Consider the following 24,737-nt stretch of genomic DNA (forward strand, 5'->3'; position numbering starts at 1 on the left):
TTACTCCCAAGGATGAACCAGACAATTTTTTTCCTGAGGTCTTGGCTGATTTCTTTTGATTTTTCCCATGATGTCACGCAAAGAGGAGTTAAGGTAGACCTTGAAATACATCCACAGGTACACCTCCAATTGACTTAATTATGTCAATTAGCCTATCAGAAGCTTCTAAAGCCATGACATTTTCTGGAATTTTCCAAGCTGTTTATAGGCACAGTCAACTTAGTGTATGTAAACTTCTGACCCACTGGAATTGTGATACAGTGAATTATAAGTGAAATCTGTAAATGATTGTTGAAAAATTTACTTAACCGACGTAGATGTCTTAACCGACTTGCCAAAACTATAGTTTGTAAACGAAGTTTGTGGAGTGGTTGAAAAACGTGTTTTAATGACTCCAACCTAAGTGTATGTAAACTTCCGCCTTCAACTGTATGTGTGTGTATATATATATTTTATATATATAAAATAAAACAAAATAAAAATTGGGCCGATTCATCGGTATCAGCTTATTTTGGTCCTCCAATAATCGGTATCGGTGTTGAAAAATCATAATCGGTCGACCTCTAGTATGTACGTAAAGTCACTGTGGGATGACGTCATCGATGCACTTATTGATGAAGCCGGTGACTGATGTGATGTACTCCTCAATGCCATCGGAAAGAATCTCGGAATGTATTCCAGTCTGTGCTAGCGAAACATTCCTGTAGCTTAGCATCTGCATCATCTGACCTCTTCTTTATTGACAGAGTCACTTGTGCTTCCTGCTTTAATTTTTGTTTGTAAACAGGAATCAATAGGATATCTGTTTCTGTAGTTAGAAACGGATAAGATTAGCGTTCCTGAAATGTTATTTTGTTTAAATATAATTTGATCTGAGAAATTAAGCTAATTGATTGCTTTCATGGACGACTGGCTTGAATTGTGATGACCACACAATTTATTTTCATCGGTTTTCTACCCAAACTTGCAAAGGAAATTTAGTGATCAATTTAATAAAAACAGGATATCAGCTAAATGGATAAAAGGGTGTGGCACAGTGCAGCCCTGAACCTTTTGATGGTTGAAGAATTGTGAAATTGCCTGCTGTAAAAAAATAAATATTATTCAGCGTGCTTTAGGACCATGCAGACGCATCGGAAGGGGCGGACAGGCTGTATAACTTTGCACCCAGCGGTTTCTAAAGCCAGTGTGGCATGTTGAGTTTGTTTATTTCCTATGAATTTGGCTCTAGCGTGTGAATTGTTTGGGCTATTAGCTATTTTGACCCCACAAATGAAAGCTAAGATTACCCTCTACAACGTTCACAAGTCGCGCATGACTCATTAGAAAGGACTTGTACAAAACTGCACAGAATTACTGGGGAAATTAATTGTACCGAGCTGTCTGTACAAACTACTAGCACACTGCTCGGACACCCATGCATACCCCACAAGACATGCCCCAGAGGTCTCTTCACAATCCTCAAGTCCAGAACAGACTATGGGAGGCGCACAGTACTACATAGAGCCATGACTACGTGGAAATCTATTCCACATCCGGTAACTAAATGCAAGCAGTAGAATCCCCCCCAAAAATGTACTGGTAAAAATACACCTTATGGAACAGCGGGGACTGTGATGAGGCACACACATATATTGTTGTATGGTGGTATTGTACATTTTGTATTGTAGATATGTAGTGGTGTAATAATGTTATATGATGTACTTTTTTATCTTTTGTTTTGTATGTAATGTAAGTGCTTTAATGTGTTTGGACACCAGGAAATGTAGCTGCTGCCGTGGCAAAATGCTAATGCAATTGTGATCTTCTTCCTATGAATTTGGCTCCAGCCTTGGAACGGTTTGGGCTATTAGCAATTATGACTCCATTCCTGAAAGCTAAGACTCTCAGAAGCATATCTTCTGTTCTCAGAAAGATTAAATAAACAATGATTGCCTGATATTCTTCCTTTTGCTTTCCTGAATTTTCCATTACCGGTATGGTGCATTTCAATAACTTGAAAGCATACTTAATTCAGGCATTTGCTGATTTGACATATGTTTGTCTTGTTTATAATGCCAGATTCCAAACCATCATCAAATCTATTTACAGATTTGTTTCAGATACACCCAGGGTCCTATCCTAAAACAAATGTTTTAATAGGGCAGTAAATATAGTACAGAAAATGATTGTGTTTAGTGGAATGCACTGTACTTTGGCGTTAAAGTCTGCCACATCTCTCCTTTTGAAAGATAAAGTAACTTAGTCATTCGATTATGATATCATTTTCAGAGAGAGAGAGTGACTCTAAGCAGTTTGGCTCATTGGACAAGTCAGTTGTTGTGGTATGGAGGTTTTTGGCAATACACTGTAGATGTGTGTTCCAGCGTAGAGAGACTCACAGCTACTGTAATGGGAACTGGCAGTGTCTGCTGTGGCAGGTGGTATGGTGCAAGTTCCCAGAATGTCTTGTATTGACTTTTGAATAGAATTGACATGAGTTGATTTTACTTTCTTCGGCATTCTTAGTAGATTTAATCTCACTCGATGTTCATCTCAAAGTGCACTAGATTGATACATTTAGCTTTTGAAATTTTAAATCGTTTTTTCCCCACCAATGTCCTGAAATCCTAGCAAAACCTCTGGATAACACTAGCATAAGCCTAGCTACTGATGTAAATAACATCAGATGCTAGGGTAAATATTTCGGCCCTATCTAACAACTGAGGGGTGTTGGACATGAACTCTTTACCATTCTAGAGGGTGTAGGACAGTTTCTATTGCCCCAGAGTCTAGACACGGTAGTAGCAGCTCATTGAAAAAGTGCACCTTGAGTGACAGTTTGACCTTGTAAACACTAGTGGAGCGCTTTTCAAAACACATTAGCCTATTTAGGCCCATTTTTGACTGCGATCACTTGCACTGTCAACCTGCACTCGTTGCAGAATTTAGACCTATTAAAATGTTTTGAATTAGGCTAAATTCCACTGAGTGTCAAGAGTAATGGTCTCATTTCGAAGCTAATACGGAACCCAAACCGGCTGCGCGCGTGTGCCATCATGCATACATTATTTTGTCTTCTGACACCAAACGCGATCACGACACGCAGGTTAAAATATCAAAACAAACTCTGAAGCAATGACATTAATTTGGGGACAGGTCGAAAAGCATTAAACATGTATGGCAATTTAGCTAGTTAGCTTGCACTTGCTAGCTAATTTGTCCTATTTAGCTAGCTTGCTGTTGCTAGCTAATTTGTCCTGGGATAAACATTGAGTTGTTATTTTACCTGAAATGCACAAGGTCCTCTACTCCTACAATTAATCCACACAACGGCCAACCGAATCGTTTCTAGTCATCTCTCCTCCTTCCAGGCTTTTTCATCTTTGAACTTATATGGTGATCGCATCTACACTTTCATAGAATTACCACGACAACCGGCAAAACAGTTCGTCTTTCAATCACCCACGTGGGTACAACCAATGAGGAGATGGCATGTGGGTACTTGCTTCTATAAACCAATGAGGAGATGGGAGAGGCAGGACTTTCAGCGCGATCTGCGTCAGAAATAGAAAGGAGTTATATTTTAGCCCTTGGCATCGCAGACGCTCGTTGGTGCGCGCAATAATTGAATAACATGGATTTCTACATATATTTTGCGACGCGTCTGGTCAGCATGTAACACTTCTCTTTTCTGTGTCTTTTCAATGGGGACCCAAATCACTGACACTAATTCACCTATGGATTAACAAGTCGCACAAGAACTGTCTGTAGAGGGTTTTATTATGTTATGTAGGCCCTACAATGTTCTCAACCTATTAGCTGATTTATGGTGGGCCTCCCATCTCACCTAGCTCTGACCATAGCCCAGTTAGGCTTGTCCTCAAATGGTATTAGTGGAAAAGTTATTTGGTGTCAATTTTTCCTGCCCTACATAAGATAACAAATCTAGAGGGAACAATGATGTCAGAGGGTGTAGAGAAGCTCTGGGTCTTTGATGGCCCTGGGATGGGTCTCTTATCTTGCAAAGGCTGAGGGAGTGTGATTATGGTCTCTGCAGGGGTTGGTCAGTGTGGAAAAGTCACATAGGCCTGGAGGTTATGGGTGGGGCTAGTCCTTTGAAAATAGAGGGTACGCTTGATTTGTCTAACCCGGTGCACTGGGAAGGGGGGTGAAATGTTTAAAGAAAATTCTGCTTTCCTGGTGCGTTTCTCAAACTGATGTGCACGTACATTTAATGCCTGCCTGCCTGCCTGGTATTAGATAAATGGATAGATTAATATTATTTTTCATATACAGTGCATTCGGAAAGTATTCAGACCCCTTAACTTTTTCCACATTTTGTTAGATTACAGCCTTATTCTAAAATGGATTAAATAGCTTTTTTCCCCCCTCAATCTACACACACTACCCCATAGTGACAAGGAAAAAAGTTGTGTGCAAATGTATAAAAATGAAATAAAATTTTATTAGTCACATGTGCCGAATACAACAGGTGTAGTAGACCTTACAGTGAAATACTTATTTACGAGCCCCTAACAAACAATGCAGTTAAAAAATATACGGATAAGAATAAGAAATACAAGTAACAAGTAATTAAAGAGCAGCAGTAAAATAACAATAGCGAGGCTAAATCAAATTTATTTATATAGCCCTTCTTACATCAGCTGATATCTCAAAGTGCTGTACAGAAACCCAGCCTAAAACCCCAAACAGCAAGCAATGGGGTACAGGGGGGGTACCTGTAGTGTTACCTTAGTGTTCTTGGGAACAGGCACTATCAGTGAAGTGAAGACACTTGCCAGTTGGTCAGCGCATGCTCGCAGTACACGTCCTGGTAATCCGTCTGGCCCTGCGTCCTTGTGAATGTTGACCTGTTTAATGGTCTTGCTCACGTCGGCTGCAGAGAGTGTGATCACACAGTCTTCCAGAACAGCTGGTGCTCTCATGCATGTTTCAGTTTTATTTGCCAAAAAAGCGAGCATAAAAGTAGTTTAGCTCATCTGGTTGGCTCGTGTCACTGGGCAGCTCTCGGCTGTGCTTCCCTTTGTAGTCTGTAATAGTTTGCAAGCACTGCCACATCCGACGAGCGTCAGAGCCGGTGTAGTATGATTCGATCTTAGTCCTGTATTGATGCTTTGCCTGTTTGATGGTTTGTCGAAGGGCATAGTGGGATTTCTTATAAGCTTTCGGGATAGTCCCGTTCCTTGAAAGCGGCAGCTCTACCCTTTAGCTCAGTGCGGATGTTGCCTGTAATCCATGGCTTCTGGTTGGGGTATGTACTAGAGTTTGTCAGATTAATCGGCATGGCCAATTTCAAGTTTTCATAACAATCGGAAATCGGTTATTTTGGAGGCTGATTTTGCAGATTATTATTATTATTTTTTTTTACACCTTCTCACGAGTCACAAACCCGGATCCGGGATCCCCCCCCCCATCAAAAAAGCTGACTAGCATAGCCTAGCCTAACGCGACAGGGATATCATATAATAGAATTTTCATGAAATCACAAGTCCAATACAGCAAATGAAAGATAAACATCTTGTGAATCCAGCCATCATTTCCGATTTTTAAAATGTTTTACAGCGAAAACACTATGTATTTCTATTAGCTAACCACAATAGCAAAAGACTCAACCGCATATTTTCACCATATAGGTAGCTATCACAAAACCGACCAAATAGAGATATAAATTAGTGACTAACCAAGAAACAACTTCATCAGATGACAGTCTTATAACATGTTATACAATAAATCTGTTCTGTTCGAAAATGTGCATATTTGAGGTATAAATCAATTTTTACATTGCAGCTACCAATCACAAATAGCACCGAAGCAGCAAGAATAATTACAGAGAGCAACGTGAAACCTAAATGTTTTATGATGAGTATTTAGTTATGAAAAATACATGGTGTACAGCAAATGAAAGATAAACATCTTGTGAATCCAGCCAATATTTCAGATTTTTTAAGTGTTTTACAGCGAAAACACAATATAGCATTATATTAGCTTACCACAATAGCCAAACACACAACCGCATTCATTCACCGCAAAGGTAGCGATCGCAAAAAAACAGCAAAAGATATAAAATTAATCACTAACCTTGACCAACTTCATCAGATGACAGTCCTATAACATCAGGTTATACAATACACTTATGTTTTGTTCGAAAATGTGCATATTTTGAGCTGCAAACCGTGGTTATACATTGTGAATATGTAGCCATCAATTCACCAGAATTCTCCAGAGAAATTTTGGACAGTCACCTAATCTAATCACCTAATCTAAACAAAGAACTCAATCATAAACTTTACTAAAAAATACATGTTGGACAGCAAATGAAAGATACACTAGTTCTTAACCTGCCAACCTCGCCCGTCCGTTAGCACCCCCCCCCCCCTTTTTTTTCACACCTGTCTAGGATCCAGCGTGGCGCTCATTTTTTTTTAAATATCTCTAACTTTCACACATTACAAGTCCAATACAGCTAATGAAAGACACAGATCTTGTGAATCCAGTCAACATGTCCGATTTTTAAAATGTTTTACAGGGAAGGCACAATATGTAAAGATGTACATCTATTACCTAACAACACATTAGCATAATCCACCATCTTTTATTTGTCCACCAACACCAGTAGCCATCACCAATTCGGCTAAACTAAGATATTTATAGCCCCTAACCAACAAAAAAACTCATTAGATGACAGTCTGATAACATATTTATGGTATGGGATAGGTTTTGTTAGAAAAATGTGCATATTTCAGGTAGATGGCATAGGTTACAATTGCACCCACCGTCACAAATGGAATAGCAAAAACTACTTAGAGCAACGTGTTTACCTACTTACTAATCATCAAACATTTCGTAAAAATACACAGCATACACGAATCGAAAGACACAGATCCTGTGAATACAGACAATATTTCAGATTTTCTAAGTGTCTTACAGCGAAAACACAATAAATCGTTATATTAGCATAGCACATAGCACATAGCAGCCCAGCATTGATTCTAGCCAAAGTGAGCGATAAAAGTCAACATCGCCAAAAGATATTAATTTTTTCACTAACCTTCTCAGAATTCTTCCGATGACACTCCTGTAACATCATATTACACAATCCATATAGAGTTTGATCGAAAATGTTTATATTTAGCCACCAAAATCATGGTTAGACAATGTGAAATGTAGCTCAGCTGGTCAGAAAATGTCCTTGCGCCACTTAGACAGTGATCTACTCTTATACATAAATACTCATAAACGTGACTAAAAAATATAGGGTGGACAGGGATTGATAGACAATTTAATTCTTAATACAATTGCGGAATTACATTTTTTAATTTATCCTTACTTTTCAATACAGTTTGCGCCAAGCGAAGCTACGTCAAAAAACATGGCGTCCTAAGCCACTAAAATGTTTCGACAGAAACACGATTTATCATAATAAAAATGTCCTACTTTGAGCTGTTCTTCCATCAGTATCTTGGGCAAAGGATCCTTTCTTCGGGAGTAATCGTCTTCTTGGTGGAAAGCTGTCCTCTTGCCACTGTCGGAAATGCCAACTGCGTTCGGGATGAACTGAAAAGCGTGCCCAGCTATCCTCACATCGTTTCAAACATAAATGTCCGCAAAATCGCACTAAACGCGATATAAATCTGCTATAAAACGCTTTAAATTAACTACCTTATGATGTTTTTAACTCCTATAACGACGGTGACACCAAGAGTCGACCGGGAGCGCGCAAATGACTAACAGGCTAAACTAACGCTTGGAACGAGCGGAGAGGGCTCCGGTGTCCCTCCACGCGCGTGACGCAGCCGAAGAGAAAGACTTGCCTCAGCTACTGGGTTTTTTAATTTATAGGGCCTGTGAACGCGCACATCGGACGCCCATTGGAATCGTCATCACGTAAAGGCATCCAGGGGAAGACGGGTAAGAAGTGTCCGTATAGTCCATAGCAATACACAGTGCCCTTTTAACTGACTCTCAGAACAGTGCGCCAACATTTCTGAAATCTCGCACTCCATGTCAGGGAAATTCGCTGTAGAATGGGCTCTGGTTCCACTTAGAGACAAAATTTCAACTCCTATAGAAACTATAGACTGTTTTCTATCCAATAATAATAATAATATGCATATTGTACGATCAAGGATTTTGTGGGAAGCCGTTTCAATAATGTAGCGCCAATTAGCATAAATAGTCTCAACAGCGCCCCCTAGTGCGCGGTTGCAACCGAGGGTTAAATAACTTTACCATACGACAAACAGCTTACGTTATAGCGAGACAGCGCCCGCAATGAGGGCGGAAAATAGGAATAAACATTTTCCACAGAAATACGAAATAACATAAATGGTTCCTACTTTTGCTGAGCTTCCATCAGAATCTTGTACAAGGAGTCCTTTGTCTAGAATAAATTGTTGTTTGGTTTCAGAATGTCCTCTTCTCCTGTCGAATTAGCAACCAAAGCTAGCCAAGTGGCGCGAAGTTGTCCATCTTCACCAAACGCAGAGAACGGAAAACGCCAAAACTCCCGATAAACGTTCAATAATCTGATAAAACTTTATTGAAAAAACATACTTTACGGTGATATTATCACATGTATCAAATGAAATCAAAGCCGGAGATATTAGCCGTCTATACCGAAAGCTTTTCAGAAGGCAATCCAGGGTTCCTTCCCTCGCCTTGCTGGACAAAGGAAATTTGGGGTCACGTCATTCCAAGAGCTCTTATTCGACCTCAGATCAAGCTAGACACCCCATTCCACCTCCCACTGCCTGTTGACATCTAGTAGAAGGCGTATGAAGTGCATGTATATCCATAGATTAAGCAAATGAATAGGACGGCCCTGGAACTGAGCCTCGATTTCAGATTTTTCACTTCCTCATCAGGAAGTTCGCTGCAAAATGAGTTCTGTTTTACTCACAGATATAATTCAAACGGTTTTAGAAACTTGAGTGTTTTCTATCCAATAGTAATAATAATATGCATATTGTACGAGCAAGAATAGAGTACGAGGCAGTTTAATTTGGGCACGATTTTTTACAAAGTGAAAATAGCGCCCCCTTATTGACAAGGTTAAGAACACATTCTTATTTTCAATGACGGCCTAGGAACGGTGGGATAACTGCCTTGTTCAGGGGCAGAATGACAGATTTTTACCTTGTCAGCTCAGGGATTCAATCTTGCAACCTTACGGTTAACTAGTCCAATGCTCTAATCACCTGCCTCACGAGGAGCCCGCTTGTTGCGCGAATGCAGTAAGAAGCCAAGGTAAGTTGCTAGCTAGCATTAAACTTATCTTATAAAAATCAATCATAATCACTAGTTATAACTACACATGGTTGAGGATATTACTAGTTCATCTAGCGTGTCCTGCGTTGCATATAATCGATGCAGTGCGCATTCGCGAAAAAGGACTGTCGTTGCTCCAACGTGTACCTAACCATAAACATTAATGCCTTTCTTAAAATCAATACACAGAAGTATATATTTTTAAACCTGCATATTTAGCTAAAAGAAATCCATGTTAGCAGGCAATATTAACCAGGTGAAATTGTGTCACTTCTCTTGCGTTCATTGCACGCAGAGTCAGGCTATATGCAACAGTCATTGCGAACTAATCTGCCAGAATTTTATGTAATTATGACATAATATTGAAGGTTGTGCAATGTAACAGGAATATTTAGACTGATGGATGCCACCCATTAGATAAAATACAGAACGGTTCAGAATTTCACTGACAGAATAAACGTTTTGTTTTCGAGATGATAGTTTCTGGATTTGACCATATTAATGACCTAAGGCTCGTATTTCTGTGTGTTATGTTATAATTAAGTCTGATTTGATAGAGCAGTCTGAGCGATGGTGGGCACCAGCAGGCTCGTAAGCATTCATTCAAACAGCACTTTTGTGCGTTTTGCCAGCAGCTCTGCTGTTTGACTTCAAGCCTATCAACTTCCGAGATTAGGCTGGTGTAACCGATGTGAAATGGCTAGCTAGTTAGCGGGGTGCGCGCTAATAGCGTTTCAAACGTCACTCACTCTGAGACTTGGAGTACTTGTTCCCCTTGCTCTGCATGGGTAACGCTGCTTCGAGGGTGGCTGTTGTCGATGTGTTCCTGGTTCGAGCCCAGGTAGGAGCGAGGAGAGGGATGGAAGCTATACTGTTACACTGGCAATACTAAAGTGCCTATAAGAACATCCAATAGTCAAAGGTATATGAAATACAAATCATATAGAGAGAGAGAGTCCTATAATAACTACAACCTAAAACTTCTTACCTGGGAATATTGAAGACTCATGTTAAAAGGAACCATCAGCTTTCATATGTTCTCATGTTCTGAGCAAGGAACTTAAACGTTAGCTTTCTTACATGGCACATATTGCACTTTTACTTTCTTCAACACTTTGTTTTTGCATTATTTAAACCAAATTGAACATGTTTCATTATTTATTTGAGGCTAAATTGATTTTATTGATGTATTATATTAAGTTAAAATAAGTGTTCATTCAGTATTGTTGTAATTGTCATTATTACAAATATATAAAATAAAAATTGGCCGATTTAATCGTTATCGGCTTTTTTTGGTCCTCCAATAAATCGGTATCGGAGTTAAATCATAATCGGTCGACCTCTAGTATGTATTTACGGTCACTATGGGGACGACGTCATCGATGCACTTATTGATGAAGCCACTGACTGATGTGGTGTACTCCTCAATGCCATTGGAGGAATCCTGGAACATGTTTTGGTACCCTTCCCCAGATCTGTGCCTCGACACTTTCCTGTCTCGTAGCTCTATGGACAATTCCTTTGACCTCATGGCTTGGTGTTTCTTCTGACATGCACTGTCAACTGTGGAACCTTATATAGATAGGTGTGTGCCTTTCCATATGTCCAATCAATTTAATTTACCACAGCTGGACTCCAAGTTGTAGAAACATCTCAAGGATGATCGATGGAAATACGATGCACCTGAGCTCAATTTCGACTCATGGCAAAGGGACTGAATACGAAATGTGATCAGTTTATTTTTCATAATTTGTAAAATGTTCTAAACTGTTTTCGCTTTGCCATTATGGGCTATTATGTGTAGATTGATGAGGGAAAAACAATTATTTAATCCATTTTAGAATAAGGCTCTAAAGTAACTGTGGATAAAGTGAAGGTGTCTGAATACTTTCCGAATGCAGTGTACTCACAGTACAGAATCGCCCACTACTGTGTTGTAGCACCCACCTGGGTGATGCTTCGGCGACTGTAAAAGCGCCAGTAAGACCACCACCCCTTGGCAATAATCCGAACAGTCCACATAGGGGGCAAGCTTCTGCATCCCATCACACTGCAGTCCACTTCCCAATCAGGGAAGCTGGCCAAAAAGCCAGTGGTGTTTTGGTTATTCAAATTATATCCCCGAGCCGACTAGGTAAAATCTTTGAGCAAGGCACTTAACCCTAATTGCTCCTGTAAGTCACTTTGGATAAGAGCGTCTGCAAAATTACTAAAATGTAAATATGAAAGTAGGCTAATGCTAGCAAAATTGTATGAAGGACTGCAAGCAGCAATGAGACTGCACGTTACAACTCAATGGCCACAGTTTCCAATCCTAGCTAACTCAGCACATGAGTTTCCATTTAGGCAATAAGGGATTCAAACCATTAGAAATGCACAAGTTCACAATGTTGACCCTTTGTTATAGTTTTGTATGCAGGCCAATGCATGGAAGCCCGTCGTCCCTACATTTGCTGATGGAGTGAGAGTAAGTGTGGGTTTGTGGCCTTCAGCCTGCCTCTTTGGCCCACACTACGCTCCCGGGTCACAGTGGCTTTGGGGGAAGGCCGCTGCTTAGCGCCGCCACATCCTCTTCTCTGTGTGATGTGGGTAGACTGTAGAGGCCCCTGGCGTGCTCTGTGAGAAACCCCACAACAAAGCAGAAGCAGCCTACATGCACAGCCTGACTGAGTCACCACATTTGCGCTTGGTCCTTTGAGCCGGACACACTCCCACAAGCTTTGGCTGACAGCACATTTTGCCTTGGCGCAAATCCTGGATCTTTCACTCCATTTCACCAATTTCCTGGCTCATATGAAGGAGGTGAGCGAACACTGTCACAGAGCATACTAGGAGCAGTACTAGCCCTATAAAAAGGGAAGTCCAGAGTATTGTGGGTGATGTGTGGCGTTGAGGATCTGTGGTCTGTGTTGGGGGCGAGGGAGAGTCTTGGGCATGGCCTACTTGAGCTGTCATGAAGAGGGTCATTCAGAGTATTCCTGCCTCAGCGGATCCCCCTCAGGACACAGGCAGAGTATTAATATGCCATGAATGAGGGCAGACAGACTGCCATTATCTCTCCTCGCGATGACTCGTGAAGCAGTGCACCCTCGAGTGAGTGAGCGGGGGGGGGTTGCACTGCTCCAGTACATGCTTGTCTTGCTGTCGTCAGTTCCATCAAGGCCGTTGGGCTGCTTATCAGCGGGCGCTGCCGGCGTCCTGACAATCTAAGCTACCCGCCTTGGATGAACTAGAGTTGATGGTGTTGTTTGGCACGCAATGTTCACTCATGAGCTGGTTTGCTTGAGATGTAGGAGTGACTCAGTCAAATGTACTGGCCGTTATCAGATGCGCTGAGTTTCCATATCTGTATCAACTGTAGAGAATTTAACTTTAGAGAATTAGGTGAATCCGCTGAGTCTAGTGCAGCTGCTCAGGTTGATGTTATAAGGTGAGGAGAGGATTGTCAATCAGTGTGTAGCCCTGCTTATTACAAGCGTTGCCTAAACCCAAAGCAGATGTGAACAGGTGGGAGGATCTAGCGTAGATCTAAAATGCACTGTGCTTTAGCTGTTTTCATGTCAGTATGATATTTCGAGACCATATGGACAAGAAATACGAAACGAATGGTAAAATGCCCCTTGAAGTAAATCTCTCACAATTGCGTGAATGAAATACCAGGAGGTGAAACGCAGTCCTGTGACCACGCAGTCATTTCACACTGATTAGGCTGACACTTGGTCACAGGCGGAGAGGGAACAATGTATTTATTCTGTAGTCATGCTGTGGGCACCACTTACATGCAAAAAACACAGGTCCACATCCATATCCACAGTTGTTAAAACTGCAAGGAAGACTTTGAAGTAACAGGGTGTTTCTTTCTTTGTGTCATGGTCAATTGTTTGTCAAATGACTGCTTTTAAAGTCGGTCTGTCCTTTTGAGATTCCCACGTCGGCTTCTTTAGCCTCTGTCAAGCATGTCCGGGGAACTTCCGTCATCGTTGTGATAAGTTAGGCTCACGTTCTGTAATGGATCCGTTCATTGGTTAATGTTAACACCTGCAAAGTAGGTATGGGGGCCTACTCTAATCCTGCTGTGCCACAAAGTGTCTTTGTTCTCCTCCCAATCGTCTCTACGTTGGCATCTTTAATTGGATGGAGCTGGACAGAATGGCCTCTGTGTATTAGCCGAGGCACAGTCCATGTGAAAGAAAATGAGCAGAGACACTCTAAGTGATTCCTCACGAAACCGACATAAAATAGAACACGATTTTGCGGATTTTGGCATCGAACAGAACATAGAACAGTCCTTTTGGAGGAAGACATATTTGGCATTTTGTATCTAAAAGCATTATTGATAAATAATATCGAAGTTGGTTTATGACATTTTGCGTTTAGCCTGGCCTCCTTTAAGACTCCGTAGTCATTCATCTGTAGGTGCTACGCTGCAAACATTGGTGTCATATGACGCTTTACAACTTTCTGTAATATGAGTAGTATTTAGATTTCAATCATTTTCTTCTAGATTTCTTCTCTGTGCCGTGTACACGTGCATGCTTTTCTGAAGGAAGAGCAGCGTCACAACTTTGTTCATTTGAACAATTTCTCTCGTTCACTTAAACTTGTAAATGCCACACTTACTGAAAATGACATTCGGTAGCTTCCAGCTATGCCTGTAACTTTGAGCTGGATTTTCCTCTTTGCATTTAGCTAGTGTCTGATTTTTTTTTTTGCTATTAGTATTAGCATTCTGGTAAGAGACCCAATGGTCTTTTCCTGCGGTGTTAGCGCCCCCTTGTGTGCTGTGCTGGTAATACGATCAATCCCAGGATAAGTGGACGGTGTGACGATATGGAAATCTGGATACCGCCCAAGCCTAAAAGGAGGGCTGTGATTGGTCACATGGCCTAGTATGCCATGTAAATGGGCCATTAAAAACTAGCAGAGATTCTACTCAGGCCGCCCCAAAAGTTAGATATTGTAGCTTTAACCCCTGGGAGCGTATTGTTTGAGGCAACAGTCAACCACAGTGACTAACATGCATGATGCTTTTGGAATATCTTGGCGATCGTCTGCATTCTATCTGGAGTCGGGAGTTCTGAATAGGCTGTGTATGGACCCCTGTTGCTGTTTGAGGCACATTTGTTTGAATATGAAGATGGTTGGGTGCGCGCCCTGTCACACTTTAACACCTTTCTCTCCTACCGACAATTGCAAAAAAAAATATTGATCCTTCACCTCTTTCGATCCCTTTGAAATCAGATGGCAACTAAACAAAGCATGAGGGAAAAATACTGAAAAACAGACCTTCGCAATATCGAACATGACTGTGGTTTGTGGACGGCTTTATTATAGCCCTTGACTATTAATGAAGCGGCATGAAAGTTAGGCTGATTGATAGAACATATTCTCCATTGTAGTCACTTCTGAATCTGCACTCACTCTCCATTTAGGTGGGGTGGCATCAAAACAGTAGTCAGTCTCGCAGTAGAAGAACAACCGAGCGCCACCTAGAAATAGACCACTTGACAAGACATCTCATCTCAGGAGGTTGCTGTGATGAAAATGCAGCAAGATATCGAAACACCGGAAGTGAAGAATGGGGCACTTTTGGAAAAGTTTTGCAAATACTGGCCCAAGCAAACCCAGGTGGTGTAATGTTAAAACGTTTTTAGTTCCACAGGAGCTTGCTAGAACGTTAGACGTGGTCAATGTAGCCTTAATCAAATTGGATGTGCTTGTGTGGAACTAGGCCTAGATAGCGGAAGATTGCAATCCCGAAATGAAACAGTGAGAGGAAGCCGCTGTGGACCACTTTGTTCTCTGCACTAGCGGAATATCTTGGTCGGGCATGGCTGTCAACAAAGCTTTCGTAACAGGAAACTGTTAAGCGCAAGAGGAGAACGTTGTACCTTTTTTGCAGTACAGTATCATGGCATAGGCTACTAGGCATATAAGATGTTTGTGTTGTCAAACTTGTATTTTTAGAACGCTAGACTGTCTATCATCAGCTTAGTGATGAGGCTGAATATGCTCATATGGATGTGCGTGATTCCGAGCCCCTCCCCATTCTGCTGCTACTACAACCAGAGATTGTTGAGAAAGCTTTCTCTACCGCCTCCGCTACAAATGGAGATCCATCACGCCGAAGGGTGGCTGTTCTCTAACTTGACTATACAAGATGGCACTTTGTTGTGTTGAGTGGGTATAGCCTAGGTATGAACTGGAAACACTTGACTAGTGCCTCTTGAATTAATAATGTCCTCTCTCCACTTAAGTCACTGGGACACCCCTCTCACAGCACACACTCCTCTGTGGATGAACACACACACACACACTGAAAGGTTTTGGGGACTGCTTTTGGTGGGCAAAATGCAGTTAGCCAGGTCCCCATAGGCTGATGCACTCAGACCTATAGATCAGACTGGTAGGCACTACACTCATAAACTGCATCCATGTGGCTACTAGCTCCAGTTAGTGTCGGACAGCTTCACCTCACCGACATGAACACGCCACCTTATCACAGCAGGGTGACAGCAGTGAGTCATGTTTGTCCAAAAAGGTTGTTTAGGCTCCCAATGATGCAAGCCGATTCATAAGCACAAAGGCTGATTCATACCAGACCGATGATGCGACCAGGCTACATTTAGCCTAATTTAGAGAGGAAGCTTCTACTTCAGTCAGGCTAATGTGATTTTTAAAGTCACTAATGTCAATGGGGAATGGTTGTGTCATAGCTGAGTCATTGGTTAGGAGGATGGTTGCTCTATGGGTCAGGTGAGGGGAGGCTGGGGCATTGTACAGGAAGGGTTCAAGGGTCAGAGGCTGATTTTGGACGAGTGAGGAGTTTGCGGTACTAGCAGCCAGACTGCAGGGGAAGGAAGCAATGTGCTGGGCTCACGTCGTTTTAAGACTTTCCTGCAGTCTGAGTCAGCTGGATCGACAGCCTGGCCTACTAGGGAGGGAGAGATTCAGAGAAAGGGGTCAAACGGTTGTCATAGACTTTGCGCCTTTCCATACTTCGTTTCTGACGTTATTGGGCACGTCTTTTAAGTGTTTTATTTAGGAGGAAGGAAGGAAAGTTGATACATTTCATTTTAGTATGACATGCATAAGCTACAGTTAAGTGCATACGTCAGTTCAACGTCTAGGTTTGATTTACGTTTGGTTGTTGTCAACTAATGTAAAAAATAAAAATAAAACACGATTTGGATTTAGGTTAAGTTGGACAAAAAACTATGAAATGCCACTATGTTGAGGACTTAAAGCAAATCCAATAAATGTTCCACATTGATTCAATGTCATCGCATAGATTTTTTTGGGGTTGAAATCACGTGGAAACAATGTTGATTCAGCCAGTTTTTGCCCAGTGGGTTGAGTTTGTAGGCCTAGGCTATCTGTTGGTTTTCCTTTTTGTTCTATCCTGGATTCAGCTCAGTGGAGTCTTCAGCGATTAGTTTGCTTTAAAGTCAAGTGAAACAAACACTCGCGATGCACTAGGCCACCCTTTTGAATTTAGGAACACTTCTAAATTTAGCACAGGGACGAATCCCGATTCACTGTCCTCGTTTAGAGGTGGAAAACGGCACGAGTGAAATCCACCCTGTGTGCAGCAGTAGCGGAGTTGGCTGAGGCCTGAGGGGAAACTGCAGCACTGGTTGAGGTTTCTGGGGAGGTGGTTGGCACGGTAGGGAGAACTGTAATTGTGGATGTTTTGTCTGCTGTGGGTGCGTAAATGTGGGTGGATAAGACCGGGGAAGGGGAACGGAAGCGGGCAAAGAGCAAAAGTATTGGAAGGGTAGGTAGGTACAGTGCTAGGCTAAATAATATGCAGCATGAGTGTGCAAGCTCAAATACCAAGTGTGGTTTTCACAATCCATTTAAAAACGATTCTGTGCGCTAAGGGACATTTCCATCTAGAAGGACCCATAAGCACCAACATGTACAATGCATAGGAGCAATGTCACATTGGGTGTCAAATGAATATATATATATATATATATATACATTTTCCAACCCAAAAATGTGGAATAAGCAAAGGCTTTGATTTATGGTCGAACTGATGGAAAAGGGTTCTTAGACATCTACCAGAAAAAGTCTTAAAATGTATTAAAAATATATGAAAACACAATGCAGAAGACCCCTGCCAACTAATATCAACACTTATATTTAGTTTTAGAGAAATTCTTTGCCTTCTGTAAATTTAAGAAACATTGCCTTGTAATTCTGTTACCAAAAACCCACAACTTTAAGATATTTTCTAATTTCGCTCCCTCGTAAGGCAGGATAATGAAAGTTCACAGAAGTAACAAGGTAGACCTACCAATTCGTTAGTGAATTTATTGATGTCAAGTTTGTTTATGAATAGTTAAGTGTTTAAAACTCGTAATTCTGTTACCAAATCGGTAGTGGAATTACTGCAACTGAATTGGCTACAATAGGAAATCAAAGTTGTCACAAACCACAGTTGAGTCACCTGCTGCTGTCCTCCCTTCCACTGGCACACTGTTATGTTCAGCTCATAACTGTTTTCTTTCTGTTGTCTGGTGGTCAAAGCAAGTCTGTGAAAAACATTCAGGACAACCTCTCTCCCTCTCCTTAATGTCACCTCAACCTGGTTCTTAGTGACACCTCTACCCTCTTTCCGTTTACTGTAGCGAGCATCCTCGCCCACTAAGCACTGACCAACATCAGACGTCCTTGGACGGTGAAATTTGTTCAGTCTGCCCTGGCCGGACCAAATCTGAACCAATCATAGACGTCTGTTTCACAAGTTTGGACAGTAGTCCCACTGTAGTGTACTCTCCTGAGCTCTACTATACTGTGATGTCCAAACTTGTGAAACATAAACATCTATCATTGGTTCAGATTTGGTCTGGTCCGGACCAACCATATGTTGTTGTTTAGGGGCGGAGCTCATTAGAATAATATTCAAAATAAGGATATTGCATATTTCTACCTTTTTGTAGCTATTCAGGATACATCACCATGAAGAGCATGAAATTCATATCCATAATTATGCATTTCTGTATAGTACAGATCAGGGACCCGTGATGTAATTCCGTTACCGTAATTCTGTAAAACTCGAGGTGTCAGTCATAGCGGACACCCCATTTTTCTGGAAAATGTGGTCGCATAAAAAGCTGAGGGAGATTTTACCGTAATTCTGTTGCCCAATTTTGCATCAGCACAGTTCTTCCAGCAAATGTGTTTTTGTGAAATTCTCTGTGTAAATTAGTAGACCTTGTGCGTAGAGTTGTATGGTTTGTTCAACTTTGAAATCAATAGATTTGGTTTGGCATACATTTTAACGTGAAAAGTCTGAGTCTCGGTGTAATTCCATTAACGGGGAATTGCTCCTAACAAAACAGAATACATACTACTCGTTGATAGACCCATTTTAACCACTTGCTTTCTTTAAACAGTAAGGATGGATCAGAGTTTTCCCCCTAGATACAAATAGCACAGTAGCTTTTTCCCCACCCAATTCTGACGCTCTGGCAGTAAATCCCTGATAACCGTACTTTGTGCTCGTCTGAATTCACCCGTGTGTGCGTGTGGAGCTAGAACGCAGTAAAGAGAGCCAGACGGGCTGGATTATTCCTGTATCAAGACCACGAGATTCACAGCTCAGTCAGTGAGGCCGCACCCAGTGGACTGGTGGGATTACACCATTGTCAGCCCACCCAGCCTGCGCCTTAGGCCCTTTCCTACACACACACTCACCCTTATTTCAACTGACTCCCTTTCATTGTATTTTGAGGTGAGCTCCACTGCAGTCAATGCAGAAATGCGACACATTTGATTTGAAAGTATTGCGCAATACAGGCTATTTTGCGAAATCCGTGTCCAAATCCAAAATCTGAACAAAGTTGTCTTAATCCAGTCTCTGCGTTCCTTCTCAGTCTAACGTCTTGATTAACTAGGCTATCTGCAGTCTTGCGTAATAGCCCAAGTTGAAATGCATATATGCCTACATAAAATGTTTTTTTGTTCCGTTTTTTTCTTCGCTGTGTCCCAGAATGATGTAGTCATTTATTATTCATGTTATGGAGCACCACCTGGATACAAGACACATCTAGGAGAGAGGGAGCGACTGGGATTTAGCAGACACAGAATGGTGGGGTTCTATGCGGGGCTGTTGGTTGCAGCATGGTACTGGCAACATCGGGGTTGTGAGTAAGATTCCCGCATGGGTCACAGTAGTGTGTTAGGCTAACATTTGATAAAGGCTGCTGTTAAATGAGCAAACCAAAAAATTGTGGGTTTATGCAGACATGGTTTCACAACCTAACTCGGGATATGTAACGCTTTCAGAATTTTAATTTTAGGATTTTTTGAGGTAAGGGTCAGATCTGGATAAATCACCACCTGGCAAGTTTGGGATTAGTTGAGCATTCCAACGTTGTTTTAGAGAATTTGGCATTATGTCCAACCGGTCTCAAACGCAGATCACATGTACCACTGCAGCCCAGGACCTCCACATCAGGCTTCTTCACCTGTAGGATCGTCTGGGAGCGGGGGGTGGGGGGAGCCTATGCCTACCCATGGCTGCACCCCTGCCCAGTTTTGTGAAATCCATAGATTAGAGCCTAATACATTTATTTCAATTGACTGATTTACAGTGGCTTGCGAAAATATCCCCCCCCACCCCCCCCCCGTTTTTCCTATTTTGTTGCCTTACAACATGGTTTGATTTACACAACATGCCTACCACTTTGAAGATGCAAAATATTTTTGTGAAACAAACAAGACAAAAAAACAGAACATTTTAGCATGCATAACTATTCACCCCCCCGAAAGTCAATACTTTGTAGAGCCACCTTGTACAGCAATTACAGCTGCAAGTCTCTTGGGGTATGTCTCTGTAAGCTTGGCACATCTAGCCACTGGGATTTTTGCCCATTATTCAAGGCAAAACTGCTCTAGCTCCTTCAAGTTGGATGGGTTCTGCTGGTGTACAGCAATCTTTAAGTCATACCACAGATTCTCAATTGGATTGAGGTCTGGGCTTTGACTAGGCCATTCCAAGACATTGAAATGTTTCCCCTTAAACCACTCGATTGTTGCTTTAGCAGTATGCTTAGGGTCATTGTCCTGCTAGAAGGTGAACCTTTATCCCAATCTCAAATCTCTGGAAGACTGAAACAGGTTTCCCTCAAGAATTTCCCTGTATTTAGCATTCCTTCAATTCTGACCAGTTGCCCAGTCCCTGCTGATGGAAAAACATCCCCAACAGCATGATGCTGCCACCACCATGCTTCACTGTGGGGATGATGTTCTCAGGGTGATGTGAGATGTTGGGTTTGCGCCAGACATAACGTTTTCCTTGATGGCCAAAAAGCTCAATTTTAATCTCATCTGACCAGTTCCTTCTTCCATATGTTTGGGGAGTCTCCCACATTCCTATTGGCGAACACCAAACATGTGTGCTTATTTTTTTCTTTGCGCAATGGCTTTTTTTGGCCACTCTTCTGTATAGCCCAGCTCTGTGGCGTGTACGGCTTAGTGGTCCTATGGACAGATACTCCAATCTCCGCTGTGGAGCTTTGCAGTTCCTTCAGGGTTTTCTTTGGTCTCTTTGTTGCCTCTTAATGCCCTCCTTGCCTGGTCTGTGAGTTTTGGTAGGCGGCCCTCTCTTGGCAGGTTTGTTGTGGTGCCATATTCTTTCTATTTTTTAATAATGGATTTAATGCTGCTCTGTGGGATGTTAAAAGTTTAGAATATTTTTTTATAACCCAACCCTGGTCTGTACTTCTCCACAACTTTGTTCCTGACCTGTTTGGAGAGCTCCTTGGTCTTCATTGTGCTGCTTGATTGGTGGTGCCCCTTGCTTAGTGGTGTTGCAGACTCTGGGGCTTTTCAGAACAGGTGTATATATATTACTGAGATCATGTGACAGATCATGTGACACTTAGATTGCACACAGGTGGACTTTATTGAACTAATTATGTGACTTCTGAAGGTAATTGGTTGCACCAGATCTTATTTAGGGGCTTCATAGCAAAGGGGGTGAATACATAAGCACCCACCACTGTTCCAAGTAATTTTTTTCTCTTCACCAATTTGGACTATTTTGTGTGTTTGTCCATTACATGAAATCCAAATAAAAATCTGTTTAAATTACAGGTTGTAAAGCAACAAAATAGGAAAAAATGCCCAGGGGGATGAATACTTTTGCAAGGCACTGTATATGAACTATATTTTCATTCAGTATAGTAGGAATGTTCTCAACAGGCAAACCAGCAAGATCCAAGTTAAATGAATAATACAAAACTAGTTAAACTAACTAGTGAAACATTTCTAAGCACCTCTTTGAGTTTCTAACAGTGTCTTCCTCCTTTTCTGTTTGCATCCAGGACCACACTGTGCGAATGAGTGATTGATGCCAAATTCGCTCCTTAAGGTAAGAGATCAACTCCTTGTTCCACTCATCATTATAGGGTAAATCCATATGATTTCAATCACGTTCTGACTGCATCCCATTATTGGTTTGAACAAAACTTTGTTAAACTATTTTATAATTTCTTGCATTTTTTAATTTTTCATTAAAATTATATAAATCTCAACCGTTTATCTTTTCCAGTGAAAGACATGGCTGTCTCATGGTATGTTGGGGTATGCAAAATTGGTCAATTTTGAGTACCTCTTTCTCCAGAATGTTTTGGCATTCATTCCAAAAAGTCACTTTCTGACCACGTCTTCCGTGGGCAAACATGTATGGAAAGTTTGGTTTAAATCAAAAAGCGGTGCGGTCAAACTGATTGAATTCAAAAGGATTTACCCTATAATCAATGCATTTAAGACACTTATATTTTCTTGTAAAAAAAATCTTAATCCCCCCCCAAAAATGTAAGTACCCAAATTTTGTTGGATTATTCTCTAAATGTGATTAGGCCTCCAGTTACAAGTACCACACATGAATTTATAATCCGATCATGACCAGTTGCACTGTGAAAGGGTAATTTTTGGGTTGTCAGTAAGGCGTGTGTCCCCGTTCTCCCAGGGCAGTATGGGTGTGTGTCCCCTGCTCCTGCTGCTCAGTGTGGCCCTCGGGGTCTCCGTCTCAGCCCAGGGACCATCTCTCAACCCCACAGGTAAGGAGGACCCACATGACATTATCACCTGAACAGTCGGATCCTACCGCTGACACCATTTGACATATTGAACGTTCTTGTATTGTAAAATACTTGTTTGTATCACTGCAACTCCAATGAAGTCGCAGTTGAGGCATTAAATGACTCAACACAAACATCACGGGTTCTCAAAGTTCGGTCATGGAGGTACGGCAGGGGGTCTCCAGCCAGATCTCTTAATATAATAAAATGGTAATATATATATTTTTATATATACAGTTGAAGTCGGAAGTTTACATACACTTAGGTTGGAGTCATTAACTTGTTTTTCAACCACTACACAAATTTCTTGTTAACAAACTATAATTTTGGCAAGTCGGTTAGGACATCTACTTTGTGCATGACACAAGTAATTTTTCCAACAATTGTTTACAGACAGATTATTTGACTTATAATTCACTGTATCACAATTCCAGTGGGTCAGAGGTTTACATATACTAAGTTGACTGTGCCTGTAAACAGCTTGGAAAATTCCAGAAAATGATGTCATGGCTTTAGAAGCTTCTGGTAGGCTAATTGACATCATTTGAGTCAATTGGAGGTGTACCTGTGGATGCATTTCAAGGCCTACCTTCAAACTCAGTGCCTCTTTGCTTGACCTTATGGGAAAATCAAAAGAAATCAGTCAAGACCTCAGATTTTTTTTGTAGACGTCGACAAGTCTGGTTCATCCTTGGGAGCAATTTCCAAATGCCGAAAGGTACCACGTTCATCTGTACAAACAATCGTACGCAATTATAAACACCATGAGACCACGCAGCCGTCATACCGCTCAGGAAGGAGAGGCGTTCTGTCTCCTAGAGATGAACGTACTTTGGTGCGAAAAGTGCAAATCAATCGCCGAACAACAGCAAATGATTTTGTGAAGATGTTGAAGGAAACGGGTACAAAAGTATCTATATCCACAGTAAAATGAGTCCTATATCGACATAACCTGAAAAGCCACTCAGCAAGGAAGAAGCCACTGCTCCAAAACCGCCATAAAAAAGCCAGACTACGGTTTGCAACTGCACATGGGGACAAAGATCTTACTTTTTTGAGGAATATCCTCTTGTCTGATGAAACAAAAATAGAACTGTTTGGCCATAATGAGCATCGTTATGTTAGGAGGAAAAAGAGGGAGGCTTGCAAGCCGAAGAACATCATCCCAACCGTGAAGCACGGGGGTGGCAGCATCATGTTGTGGGGGTGCTTTGCTGCAGGAGGGACTGGTGCACTTCACAAAATAGATGGCATCGTGAGGAAGGATAATTAGGTGGATATATTGAAGAAACATCTCAAGACATCAGTCAGGAAGTTAAAGCTTGGTCGCAAATGGGTCTTCCAAATGGACAATGACCCCAAGCATACTTCCAAAGTTATGGCAAAATGGCTTAAGGACAACAAAGTCAAGGTATTGGAGTGGCCATCACAAAGCCCTGACCTCAATCCTATTGAAAATTTGTGGGCAGAACTGAAAAAGCGTGTGCGAGCAAGGAGGCCTACAAACCTGACTCAGTTACACCAGCTCTGTCAGGAGGAATGGGCCAAAATTCACCCAATTTATTGTTGGGTGAAGTGAACCCAAAACATTTGACCCAAGTTAAACAATTTGAAGGCAATGCTACCAAATACTAATTGAGTGTATGTAAACTTCTGATCCACTGGGAATGTGATTTTAAATAAATGAAAGCTGAAAATAAATCATTCTCTCTACTATTGTTCTGACATTTCACATTCTTAAAATAAAGTGGTGATCCTAACAAATTTTTACTAGGTTTTAAATGTCAGGAGTTGTGAAACTGAGTGTAAATGTATTTGGGTAAGGTGTATGTAAACTTCTGACTTCAACTGTAAATATTACTAACAGATTAAATTCAGAGGGTGTAATATAATACAATGTAAAATTATTCATCTACAATTTATGTTCTTGACCCTGGGTAACATGGGAATATTGGTATCCACAGCACTCCACCAATTATAATTTTTTCAACTCAATACTTATTTTATTTCCAAAATATTTTATTTATTTTTTAAATAAAATGCATCGTAATTTACTTTAAAACTGCAAAGTTATATCTGCCTCATGGCAAAATGTGTAGATTTGGCTTTAAAGCTGCAATAACAAAAAATCTTTGCCCCATGACAAAATGTGTAGAGTTGCAGAAAATATGCTTGAAAACAGCAACATTTTCTCAGAGGCAGGCCTTTAAAATGTTCCTTCCCGGTGCCCGAGACTTGGTCTGTCCGTCCGTCCATGCACTGCTGAAGTCCTAATTAAACTCCTTGTATGTTATTCTCATCTCACTGAAGTTGTGTTCTGATTATGAAATGGTCCCCGATGAATTAGCTATCACAAGTTTGAGAACCCGT

At 41.3% G+C, this 24,737-nt stretch overlaps 1 protein-coding gene across 5 annotated transcripts in view; it reads left to right on the forward strand.

Moving 5' to 3' along the window:
* The window catches only part of LOC129841708 (receptor-type tyrosine-protein phosphatase alpha-like), a 53,463-nt gene that overhangs the window by 5,977 nt on the left and 22,749 nt on the right, over positions 1-24,737 (forward strand). For 4 of the 5 annotated variants that reach the window (XM_055910011.1, XM_055910013.1, XM_055910016.1 and 1 more), the window contains exons 2-3: positions 21,609-21,655; positions 22,256-22,346. In XM_055910011.1, coding sequence (XP_055765986.1) covers positions 21,635-21,655; positions 22,256-22,346 — 112 coding nt within the window. In that variant the 5' untranslated portion in view covers positions 21,609-21,634. Of the gene's footprint in view, positions 1-11,939; positions 12,073-21,608; positions 21,656-22,255; positions 22,347-24,737 lie in introns of those variants that run through there. The other variant, XM_055910012.1, reaches the window with a different exon arrangement.

The sequence above is a fragment of the Salvelinus fontinalis genome, chromosome 3 (assembly GCF_029448725.1).
Source record: "Salvelinus fontinalis isolate EN_2023a chromosome 3, ASM2944872v1, whole genome shotgun sequence".
Lineage (NCBI taxonomy): Eukaryota > Metazoa > Chordata > Actinopteri > Salmoniformes > Salmonidae > Salvelinus > Salvelinus fontinalis.